At 34.7% G+C, this 12,645-nt stretch overlaps 1 protein-coding gene across 10 annotated transcripts in view; it reads left to right on the top strand.

The window, feature by feature from the left end:
- The window catches only part of Senp6 (SUMO specific peptidase 6), a 113,259-nt gene extending 100,909 nt beyond the window's left edge, over window positions 1-12,350 (top strand). For 9 of the 10 annotated variants that reach the window (XM_087207580.1, XM_013065221.3, XM_021243795.2 and 6 more), the window contains 5 exons: window positions 3,288-3,391; window positions 5,593-5,681; window positions 6,459-6,527; window positions 6,634-6,784; window positions 10,934-12,350. In XM_087207580.1, the coding sequence (XP_087063706.1) occupies window positions 3,288-3,391; window positions 5,593-5,681; window positions 6,459-6,527; window positions 6,634-6,784; window positions 10,934-11,146 (626 nt within the window). In that variant the 3' untranslated portion in view covers window positions 11,147-12,350. The remainder of the gene's footprint in view (window positions 1-3,287; window positions 3,392-5,592; window positions 5,682-6,458; window positions 6,528-6,633; window positions 6,785-10,933) is intronic. The other variant, XM_021243792.2, reaches the window with a different exon arrangement.
- Window positions 12,351-12,645: the final 295 nt, after the last annotated feature.

Raw genomic sequence — 12,645 nt, 5'->3', positions numbered from 1 at the left:
TCTACAGGCCCAGAACGCATAGATACAGAGGGCTGACATACCCAAACCAACAGGTTGTACACTCCAAGTGAGTAAATGTCATATGAATTGTATCTTGTCATTGCTGTTAAAAAATAAAACTGGGAATATAGTTTAGTAGTAGAGAGTAAGGTACTGGGTTTGATCCTCAGCATCCCCAAAAAAAGGCTTCTTTTGATCCATTTTTTTATACCCATTAATGTGAATGTAGGTAAGAAGTAAAGTGTATGACTTAAAGCAATGGAACAAAGCTTCAGGCTTTCTATACAGAAACTCTAGAGATAACTAGTACCCTCTTACACAAATTAATGTTCTGGTTGAGTAAATAGCTTACTAAATTTTAGAAAATAGCCTCAAAACTCTAGTGGAGACCAAAGTAAAAAATAACTTGCTTTATATGCAGTTTGTCTTACTAATATGTTTGTCCCATTTATTAATCTTTTTATTACAGTTTGTGCATTTGTTTTTGTTTTTAGTATGTATCTCGATTACTTTGTCATTACTGGGACAAAATACCCAGCAGTCACAAGTTAAAGGAGGAAAGGTTTATTTTAGCTCAGTTTGTAAAGGTTTCAGTCCATAGTCAGCTAGCTCCAAGGCAGGGTGGTGTGGCACTTCATGGCATGGCAAGCAGAAGGCAGCAGCAGGCCTCCGTTTTCCTTTTATCCCATCCAGGCTACATGTCTTTTGGGGAGTGCCACCGATGCCCAGGGTAGGCCTTCCCAGTATCCACACCCAGAACTATGCTAAGCCAATCCGTGGACTAATTTAGTTAACACACACCCTAGATCCAGCCATCTCTGAAAAGCCCCACCCATGTATGAGAACTGAGACTTTGGAGGGACATCTAGATACAAGCCATAACAGTACATGTTTAACCACATCATTATGTCTTCCTGAAACATGTTTTATAAAACATCATTTTTATATGTGAAGTAGTATGGATACTTTTCTATTCTTCCAGTGATGATAGCATCACTATACTCTAAAGTGGGTCCATACGTTTTTCAGTGAGCCTCCTTTACTAGATGTTTTCAAGGGATCATTGGCCCAAAAATACCTTAACTGAGTGCTCTCTAGATGTGCCTTTACCACCTCAGAGAGGATCGCAAGGCAGTCTGTCCTGAATGTGATGATGGCATGTTAAATGTTACGATGAGAATTTGTAATGATTTTTGTGACATGATTAATAACTTCTGAAATTAACTTCTGTTTGATCTGGTAATCTACAGGATTTAAATGATGTATTTTAAACAGCTTTAACATAATTTTAACTATCAAACACATAGTAGTTACAGGCATTGACTACTAGTATCAGATAACATGCTATACAGCAGTGATGACGAACATTTTAGAGAAAAGTGCCCAAACTGCAACCTACTTATTTATCACAAAGTGACAAAAATCACAATTAAACCTGACTACAAAGGTTTTAATTTTTAAAACCATTCATACGTTCAGATCTTTGTCTTGAAAGAAAAATAACACGATACCATAGGTTTGCCACCACTGCTATATAGTAAATAAGTGCAGTGGTATCTTATCCCAGAGATTGGTTTTTAAGGTCAACTGTAGGAAAATAACATCTCACTTTTTTTTTTCCTGTTGGGCACCGTAGGAAATGATTGACTTGCTAGGGTGCATGAAAAACTGTGTCTTTTTAAACTTAAGAATCATACTCAGCATCTTCAGAGGTTCTCACTGCATGAGAAACTGTCACTGAAAGAACAAATGATTGAGTTGTCACCTCTGTTTACTTCACATCATTTGTTAATTCAGGGAAATAATGGGGGGTAGCTGTATCCTTTAAATTGTTCTCTTGTTTTTGAAATGCACAAATAGTTTAGTTGGTGCAAGATAAACAGCTACTTATATAACCACTTTCTGTAGATAATAATGATTTACTACTAGAAATAGCCTCAGTGTTATTAATTCTTAATTGAGAATTTAGATAGATTTTATTCAAATATAGATGCTTTAACTTTAAAAAACAAAAATGCAGATTTTTTTTAAAAATTGAAGACGATATTTGTATTAAAGGATTTAACATGCTTGATTAGTTATTTAAATAGTATGTTTCTGATACCAACATTTGGATTTATATGAATCTTTTTCAGGGGTGTACTTTTTTGTTCCTTCTCATCCCATCTCCTTTATACTAATATTTTTAGCCCCTTATAACTTAATAAGTAGTATCAAATTAAATTTATCTAAAATACCTAAAAGGCATACATTTTAACATTTTGAAATGGTAAGCTCTTTATTAAACAGTATTGATATATTTGATATTTCACTGCCTTATTGTAAATCTTACATTTATTTGAAACATTACATATAATAAGCTTCTTTCAGCAAAAGAATTTATTTTTAACCATTTAGAGTCTTGGAATAGACCTTTAAAAGTATGCATTTCCACATTTTCCTGTGAGTTATTTACTTTTATACTGCCAGCAGCTGCAATTGACTTGTGTGATTTTATGTAATTGAAAAGTATGAATATACATGAAGGAAAAATACACGAGAGTTAGGGGGACTCAACTATAAATACCAATCAATGATTATGTGGATGCTAATTATGTAATATATGATTATATAATGATACTAATACAATGATTATCACTTTTGTATTTTTAATTATCGAAAAGCAAAATTATTATTTTTAATCCTTTTCACCCTTTATAATTGTTCATATTTTCACAGTTTTAAAGTTGTACCTTGTTGGGGATGTAGCTCAGTTGTGCTGCACCTGCCTGGCAAGCACAAGGTCTTGAGTTTGATCCCCAGTACCAGGGAAAGAAAAAAAGAAGTTGTATCTTATTTCATGTTCTACAATTTACTGGGTGTTACTGAGCATTTATATTATTTTCAGACTTTCATAGCTTTTTTTTCCATTAAGTTTATTGGAAAGGTAGGGGAAAGGAAAGAAGGGAAAAGAAAAATATGAGAAAAGGAAAAAATGGAAACAAAGGCTTTGTAACTATCATAGCTTTTATTATGAATTAAGGATGCCTGCCATACCTAGCATGCAAATACTTATCTCCTTATATTTATATAGTTAAGGGTACATACATTTAATCCTATAACTTGATAACCTAGTTTTTTAATTTTAACGGACTTCAGCCTCAGTTGAAATAATTCTGTAATTTATATGTCAACCCAGGTTTTTATTTAAAATAACTTATTTTGTAATTGCTAGCATAAATTTCAGTATTGTATCCTATAGTTAAAAGCATGACCTTTTTATTATATAAAGTTTCTTATTGGTACAGATGGCTTAAGCAATATCAGAATGAACTATAATGATGAGTCAGCTGAAGGTAGTAAAATGCTTGAAGATGAACTCATTGACTTCTCAGAAGATCAAGATAACCAGGTAAAATCTTATGGCTGAATAATGTTCTGGGTTTTTGTTTTGTTCTGTTTTGATTGTTTAAGTTTTTCTTCAGAGTCTTGTAATTCCTTCAAACACTAATCATAGCTTCTGGATTTGGTCATCTCTTCAAAGCATAAATTTAGTTTTCAGCTTGTAAGTTCCCAGGATATATGTGTTAGTATTATTCTTTTTTTGATGAGATAGGGACTGAACTCTAATATTATCTCAGAGTGTTTTAATATAAAATTAACTCTAGACCCAGCCGAGCCACCAACAAACCACCTCCTACCCTTCCTCTTTCAAAGCATTTATGGACCACACACAACTATTAGTCTTACTTGAAATATTCAAGAGGAAAATGTTTAAATTTTCAATTACCTAGTACATGAGTAAACAAAATTATATTATTTTTTCTACATTTCTAGTGGGTTTTTTTCCTTCTAATGTGTGTGTATTGTGGCAGGAGCAAATTATATTTTGTTTTTTGTTTTTAAGACAGGATCTCGCTATGCAGTTCGGGCTGGCCTGGAACTCACTATGTAGCCCAGGCTGGCCTCAAACTCATGGTGATCCTCTTGCTGGGATTACTGGCATGCACCACCATGCCCAGCCTGGGAGTAAATTTTATTTGATTAACATTTAAAAAGGTGAATTCTAGTATTTCCTTAGTCTTATTTCTCTTAATAATTAACACTTTGAACACCAGTCTATTTTTGAACATATGCTATTCTATAATTTCAGTTAAAAAGGTCTTTACAGTGGTACCTCGGTTCACAAACCTGATTCTTTCCACAATTCTGGTTGCTAACTGAGTGGACAAAAACTGAATCAAATTCAGTGGTTAGATTCACTGTTGATCTTACAGGAGAAATTTGATTCAGTTCTCATCTAGTTCAGTTTGCGACCAGAATTGTAGAGAGAATTGAGTTTGTACTGATGTAAAAAGTCTGTAAGAATCATACAGCATACCATTTCTTTAGTGTTATGACCTTTCTTTAGTTGTTAAAACAAACTTTGAGTTGTTTATGTAGTAGGGAAGATGGCTTTATATTACACCATTTTTCCTTTTTGCTTAAGTCATATTTTTATGATTCCCTTGGTTTATCGCCTATGGCTATAAAATAGGGATCTTTTTTTTTCTCCCAACATACACAGATTGAGTATCAGTAATCTGAAATGCAAAATGACACTGAAGAAGTTTCAGATTTCAGATTTTCAGATTAGGAATGCTTATCCCTTAGAGTCTCTGCAAATATTCTAAAACATTTTGGGGGCCCAAGCATTTTAAATAAGGGATATACTCAAGCTGGGCATACTGGCACATGTCTGTAATCCCAGCAATCAGAAAGCTAAGGCAGGAGGATCACTATGAGTTCAAGGCCAGCCTAAACTACATAGCGAGACTGTCAAAAAAAACAAAACAAAACAAACAAATAAAGGATACTCAACCTAAGATTAAAGGGTTATATTCACAGTTTATAATGATCACTTGTACTTGAGCTCTTTTGATTATAAAAGTTACCTGTTATATCTGCTGTACTAGTTAATCTAATTGTTCATACTATTGATTATTCCATTAAGTTGTGAAAAGCTTTCTCATATTACAAAGAAGAAAATCTGTAGAATAAAATATTCTTAAGCTGTTTTCTCTCAAGTAAATGTATGGTTTTCTCAAGGAAAAGTGTTTCGAAAACTCCTTTAAATATTCCTAGTATGGAACAAATTACTCATTTAAAAGAATAATAAATATGGGTTGTCCTACTGTGAAACAGCTGTCTTAGCTAACAAATGAAATTTTTATTAAAGTAAACTAAAATCAGGGCCAGGAATGTAGCTCAGTGGCATCATACCTGCCTCTCAAGCACAAGGTCCTGGTACCAGAAAATTAAACAAAAAACCTAAAATCAGAGGAGTACTATTTGACAGAAGAATTAGTCATAGTCTTCAAAGATTTCTTTTTCTAGATTGTGTGTAGATGTAATAATTTTTAGTAAATTTGTGATTGGTAGTTTCTGAAATGCCAGTGTTACAACATTAGATAGTTGGGATCCAGTAATATGCTACATTTTCTGTGTTGATGACCTAAGTAGAAGTTACTTTTCCACGTTACAAGGATTTTTGTCATCAGTGGTGCTATTTTGTTAGGTATTAATTATTTAAGTAGTATATTTTAAATATTAACAATAGGCTGTCTCTTACAGGATGATAGCAGTGATGATGGGTTCCTTGCTGATGACAACTGCAATTCAGAAATAGGACAGTGGCATTTAAAGCCTACTATCTGTAAACAGTAAGCATTACCTATATCTCTTGCGTGTTAATTTTTATTTAAATGCATTCATAGAATAAAGCATAACCAGACAGTTTTTATTTAAGCAGAATTCACAAGTGTTGTCAGGCTCCGTGAGGAAAAAAAGCAAGACAGATATCCAGGGATCAAGGAGGGGAGAATGGGTAATCATTTCAGCCCTCCTTTACCAACTTTCCCATCCTCTGCATCCACAGATGAACGTGTCTTGATAGCAAACCCAATTCCTTTTTTATATAGTGTTTTGGAGCAGAAAACCACTGTATATCAAAACTAACATGAGATTAGAGTTGATACTAGTTACATACCTACTCCATGAAGGCTGATTTACACATGGGAACCCCAAATGAAAGTGAGTCAGGGTTAGTTTTCCAAAGTACATATGCATTCTGACATCTCTCTAGAGGCTCCAGACATAGATCATGAAATGTGACCTATTTCTGGATTTAATCTCCTTTGACTATTGTAGATAATTTTGGCAGACGTTCTAATAAGGCATACTGAAAAGCAAATTTCATTTATAAAAGAAAATATAGAGACTTATTACAGTTAAGAGATCTGTTCCAGAGCTGGGGCTTATAGCTCAGTGATACGGTGTGTGCAGAGCACGCATGAAGCCCTGGATTCCATCCTTGGCACAGGAAGGGAGCAGATGCTCCAAATCCCAAAAACTGTTAGCCAAGAAGAACCAAGATCTTCAAACATTTCAGTACTTTTGGCATTGCAAGTATTCAACTTTTCGTCATTTCTACCCCACAGACCTTGTATTCTACTTATGGACTCACTCAGAGGCCCCTCTCGATCAAATGTTGTAAAAATTCTGAGAGAGTAAGTTCAGAATTGCACCTCACATTTTATTTCATATTGTGGTAGGAATGAGGCAAATTTGTGTATTTACATATATACCTGTATTCTTATGTATCCATTCTTGCAGATATTTAGAGGTGGAATGGGAAGTTAAAAAAGGAAGCAAAAGAAGTTTTTCCAAAGATGTTATGAAAGGCTCTAATCCAAAAGTACCACAGCAGAACAACTTCAGTGATTGTGGCGTGTATGTATTACAGTATGTAGAGAGCTTTTTTGAGGTGCGTTTCAGTTTTTTAACTCTGACCTAATAAATAACAAAATAGTGTATTTGACCTTATTTGTATATAAACACGATGAGCAAATATTTTAAAGAATTTGAAAATTTGTTTGAAAAATTATTCCATCTTAAAGAGATCTCTCTTGTGATTCAGACTACTTCTTATAACTCTTTTCTCTCCACATATATATTTCTTGAGCAATAATGTCCAAATTGGAGAACTTTTAAGACAAAAATACTATTGGTCACCAAATCCAAGATTTGTTGTCCTCTCTCCATTACTGATCAGCTCACTCTACCCACTGGCTTTTTCCACTTACAAGATCTCTCCTGTGATTCAGACTGAGTTTTTCCCCCTTCACACATACATGTATTTCTTGAGAAGTATTTATATTTATCATCTCCTTTTCTACAAGTCCTGATTGCTTCTCAGATCTCCAAAATACAACATTGTCTTTACCTTTGTATTAAAATTGCTCCTGGCCTCCCAGCACTATTTGCTGCTGTGGACCATTTCTTTTTCACTCTCTTCCTTTGACTGAAGAGGTCAAGTACCACACATACCCTTCTTAGATATTCTTCCCAGTTATCTTCACTGCTTCCTTCTTCACTTTTTAGTGGATAAACTACTGTGTCTGGTGAATTCTGTCATTTAATGTCATATATGTACATTACCTTATTCCTGCTGTCAGTTGCCAAGTCCATTGTGTGAGCATCACAATTACAAACTGCCACACCAATCTATAACAGGTTCTCATACTTCCTGCCTTTTATTTTTCAGTTTTCCAAAAACCCCAGATCCAATCATGTTGATTTCCTACTTTAAATGTAACAATAGCTTCCTGTTGTTGAGTTACAGTCCAAAACGCTTCATTTTTTTCTCCTTTTTAAATTAGTATATGTTTGTAATATATTGTAAAGGGGGAATTGGTACATACACACACTGCATCTTGATTCTTTTTATGCTTTTCTCTACCTTACCTCCCATCTCTCCTCATCTCCAGGTATCCTTCCTCATCCTTTCAAAGGACCAATTCTTGGATTCATTAATCCTTTATATTACTTTTTTAGTCTCAATTTAATTAATTTCCACTCTGAGCTTTATAATTTATTTCCTTTTATTAGTTTTAGATTTGAATTGGGTTTTGTTTGTTTCTTGATCTTGCACTTGCCAGGCAAGCATGGCACCACTGAGCTAACTAAATACTTGGCCCTAGATTGATCTGTTTTTTTATATGTGCATTTATAGCTATAAACTCTTCTCTTAAAATTGCTTTCAGTGTGTCCCATAGGTTTTGCTGTGGTGTGCTTCCATTGTCTTTGACTCTAGGAACTTTTCATTTCTTCCCTGATTATTTCTGTGATCCACTGATTATTCAGTAACATATTATTTAATCTCCATGTGTTTGTATAGTTTCTGTCATCTCTTTTGCTGTTGATTTCGTTTCGTTTTGCTATGATCCAATGGCATGTAGAGGATTCTTTCAATTCTTTTGTATTTTGTTCAGCATGCTATATGGCCTGTGATATGATCTATTTTGAAAAAGTTCTGTGTGCTGTTGAGAAAAATGTGTATTCTGTTACTGTTGGATGAAATACTCTATAGATACCATTAAGTCCATTTGTCACTGGTGTGGTGTAACTCTTAAGATTTCTTTGCTAATATTTTTGTCTGGTTGACCTGTCTAATTGTGAGAGTGAGGTGTTGAAGTCCCCCGCTATGAATGTATTGGTTTCTGCCTGTCCTTTTATGTCCAGGAGTTTTGCTTTCATCCAATTGGATGTACTGACGTTTGGTGGTTTGGATACTTACAATTGTTATCTTTTCTTGCTGAATTGTTCCCTGTACCAGTATTCAGTGGCCATCTTTGTCTCTTTTGATCATTTTTGTTTTGAAGTCTGTTGTGTCAGAGAATAATTACTCCTGCTTGTGTATTCTGGTTCCTTTTGAACGGAGAATCACTTTCCATCTTTTACTTTCAGTCTGTACATCCTTTTGGATGAGATGTGTCTCCTGCAGACAACATATGGCTGCATTTTGGTTTTTTGTGGGGTTTTTTGGTACTGGGGATCAAACTCAGGACCTTGTGCTTGCGAGGCAGGCAGCAGAACCACTGAGCTAAATCCCCGGCCCTGCATTTTGGTTTTTTTATGCAATCTATCAATCTGTGTCTTTTGACTGGGGAGCTGAGACCATTGACATGGAGAGTTACTCTTCCAAGGTTTTTTTTTTTTATCATTTCTGTAATTCTGAGGTTGGTTTTATATGTTTGCGTGTGGGGCAGGGGGGAAGAGTGTGTGTTATCTAGCAGTTCTTGGATCTAGCTTGTGTGATGTCTTGCAGGTTTTGGGGTATTACTGAGTTTATGATCTTCTGCATCTTCCTAGTCTTCTATTTCTGACATTCTGTCCTCACACTGTGGTCTTTTGCTACTGATGCTTTCCACTGAATTTTTCCATGCCATGTATTTCTGATTGCTTTCTATTCATACATGCTAATTCTTCACTGAAGTGGTTATTTATATCTTATATTGTCTTGTTTATCTCAGTTAGTTTAAGTTCATTGAACTTATTGTAAGTTTTATTATTTGTGAAATTCTTTATCTGTGTAAATCCTTTTTGAGCTCATTAAGCATCTTACACATTTACTTGTTTCTTCTTTATCTCTTCTAACATTTTAACCATTTGTTTTTTGAGTTGCTTGTCTATAACTTCCTCTTTTTCAGTGTCTGTGAGATCAGCTTTTGGGGAATAGGGGCTTTTTGAGACATCTTCTTGCCTTGCTTTCTCATTTTTCTGTTGTTTCTCACTGTGATTTGAAGATCACTTTGGGTAGAAAACCTCTGTCACTACTGTAGCAATCTCTTTAGATTCTGTCTCCCTGTGGTGTATGCTTGGGTTTGCTTATGTTCTGGTGTTTATGCCCATCTTCAACCTATTCAGTATAATATTTGAAGCTCTTAGTATCCAGCTTTCTTCTAGGGCAGTGATGGCAAACCTGTAAGAGCTTTCAGTGATAACAAATAGCCCACTGTGGCATGTATGCCATAGGTTCGCCACTACTGTTCCAGGGGCCTGATCACCAGTGTCACTTGTGTTTGCAGAGACAGGATGTCCTCCTCCTCCTCCCTGGGAGCTGGGGTTAGCATACCAGCATGCTTCGTTTTTCCTTTTGTGAGGGCTTTGGCTTAGCTTGGCTTTGCTTTGTTTCGTTTTCTTGAGACAAGGTCTCACTGCAGTTCAGGATGGCCTGGTACTCACTGTGTATCCCAGGCTGGCCTGGAGCTCAAAGCAATCCTCTTACCTTAGCCTCCTGAGTGCTACGATTACAGGCATGTGCTACCACACTGATCTCATTCTTCCTTTTCTCTGGATTTTTTCCTGTTTCTCTGTTGGCTCTTTCTTGATTTCAGGAGCTATATTTTTTTTTCTCTTCGCTAAATTGTTGTTTTCCAGATCTCAATTCCAGGTCCTTAAGCATAAGTTCCTCTTGGAATTGTTTTAGGCCCCTAAGTATTTATTTCTCAACATTACTGTATACTTCTGTCATAATATTTGCCATATTCATTGTTTGACTTGTTGAATTATCTGTCTATCCTGGGCTGAAAAGGGATATAAAGGGTAAAAGAATAAATATTTAAGGCTTTTCAGCCATACACCCTGTGTTCCTACTCTTAGTTCTACTGTTTGTAAAAACATTCATAGACCATATTTAAATAAGTTAGTGGTCTGTGTTCCAATAAAACCTTATTACAAAATCAGGCAGTGAGCAGACTTTGGCCTGGTGGCTTTAGTTTGCTAGTCACTTACGTTTTTTGAGACAAGGTCTCACTATATAGTTCTGGCTTCCCCTTAAACTTACTGTGTAGCCCAGGCTGGCCTTGAACTTGCAGTAGTCCTTCTGTCTCAGCCTAAGTGTTGAGATTACAGGTATCTGCCATGCCTGGCTGCCAGTCTCTAATTTAGGTTGTAAGATCTGTAAGCAGAAACTGTCCTATACCTTCATTGCCAAGCACACTGCTTATCATATGATAGGTAATGAATCAGTGCATATTGATATTTTCATGTTAACTTTGGAGTGGTTTTTGTGTTTGAAATGAAAATGTAGTTTGTTAAAATTTTAATAGGCATGTTATCCTTTTATTTTCAGAATCCAATACTAAACTTTGAATTACCTATGAATTTGACAAACTGGTTTCCACCCCCACGAATGAGAACAAAAAGAGAAGAAATCCGAAACATAATTCTGAAGCTGCAAGAAAATCAGAGCAAAGAGAGGAAGCAGCATAAGGACACTTCCTCCACAGAAGCATCTTTAGATGAAGGAATAGAACAACAGCATGTCAGCAGTGTCTCAGTTTGACCAAAAGACTGTGGCATGTCACTTCCACCATAAGGGACTAAATGACTTTCAACTGTGGGTATAGACAGTAAAGAACTGGAATGCTCACTACTCAGTGATTGGGAAATGTTAATGCTTGTATAAATGTCACATAGTTAATTTCCAAAGGAGTATGTATTAAGTAAAAGTCTGTAAATAATGTTAATGAGGCCAATTTTTCCAGCATTTATAATTATTTTTTTCACTTGTTAGGAAACATTTGTTATTTTCTGTTAATAGTACTTAAAACTGCAACTTCTAAACACAAAATAAAAAGAAAATATTTATAGGAGGAAATTATTAATTTGATATTCTTTAGTGAACTTGTATAATACCTCAAGCAGGTGTGGTTTATTTCCTCAGAATATTCAAGTATCTTTGATAATCTTTTGACCTTTTACATTTATTCTAAAATAATTCAGTGTGAGAATAAGATTACGTATAAGGCATTTTGAACTAAGAAGACATCTTCATGTGCATGCATCGCAGGAAAAAGGGCTTCATGTGCCCTCCTGTGTTCAGAGAACCCAAAAAATGCAATAAGTATTTGTAATTTTACACAGATATTTAAGTAACAATATTAAGAATTCAAAGAAAACTACTACTAAAAGTAATACTACTTGCACACATTTTTGTCAAATGCATTTCTAAAGACATCAGACTCAGGTTAAAACTATCTTGGTAAGTGCAGCTTGAATTTCAGATAGCCCATGTTACTATCCTATATTATACCGTAAAGTATGCTGCATTCTGTGTGATAATTGATAAATATTTTTAATCTGTGTAAACACAGGAATTTAAAAAGAGTTTACTATTTTTTTAATAGCTTTTGCTATTTTTTCATTGGTAATTTTGTTCTTGTTATTTTGATAAAGTATCAGACTTTGAGTTTTTAGTGTAAATTATTTTAATGTGTAAAAGTTACTGTCTTTAATTACATAATGCAGCAAAAAATCTCCTACTTTGAATTTCTCTTTAAAAAATACTAAACTAGGGCCGGGGATTTAGCTCAGTGGTTTTGTCGCCTGCTGCGCAAGTGCAAGGACCCGAGTTCGATCCCTGGTACCAAAAAAAAAAAACCATAAAAAATACTAAACTGTGGGGCTAGGGTTATAGCTCAGTGGTAGAGTGTATTTTTAGCTCCTAGGTTTAATCTCTAGTACCAAAAAAAAAAAAAATACTAAAATGTGTAGGCTTTGATGACATATTTACAACATATGTAGAGATCTTGCATATATCTGTAGAAATTACTAATTTTTCAAATGAAGTGGTATACTTTTCTTTACAATTAATTTTTGAGACTTGAAATACATATTTTAAGTTATTTTTCATTGAGTAGTGAATTTTTAAATGTATAAGCAGCACAAATAATTGAACAAAAGGGCCATTTTTATCATCAATAATTATTTTATTTCTAACTTGGCCACCTCTGACATTGTGACCAACAGTTTAGGCCATTTCCTTGCATTTAATAAAGTCCA

The sequence above is a fragment of the Heterocephalus glaber genome, unplaced genomic scaffold, assembly GCF_053883595.1.
Source record: "Heterocephalus glaber isolate CG9 unplaced genomic scaffold, H.glaber_assembly_v1.0 deba00000818, whole genome shotgun sequence".
Classification (NCBI taxonomy): domain Eukaryota; kingdom Metazoa; phylum Chordata; class Mammalia; order Rodentia; family Bathyergidae; genus Heterocephalus; species Heterocephalus glaber.
This window is presented reverse-complemented; position numbering and strand designations above follow the sequence as displayed.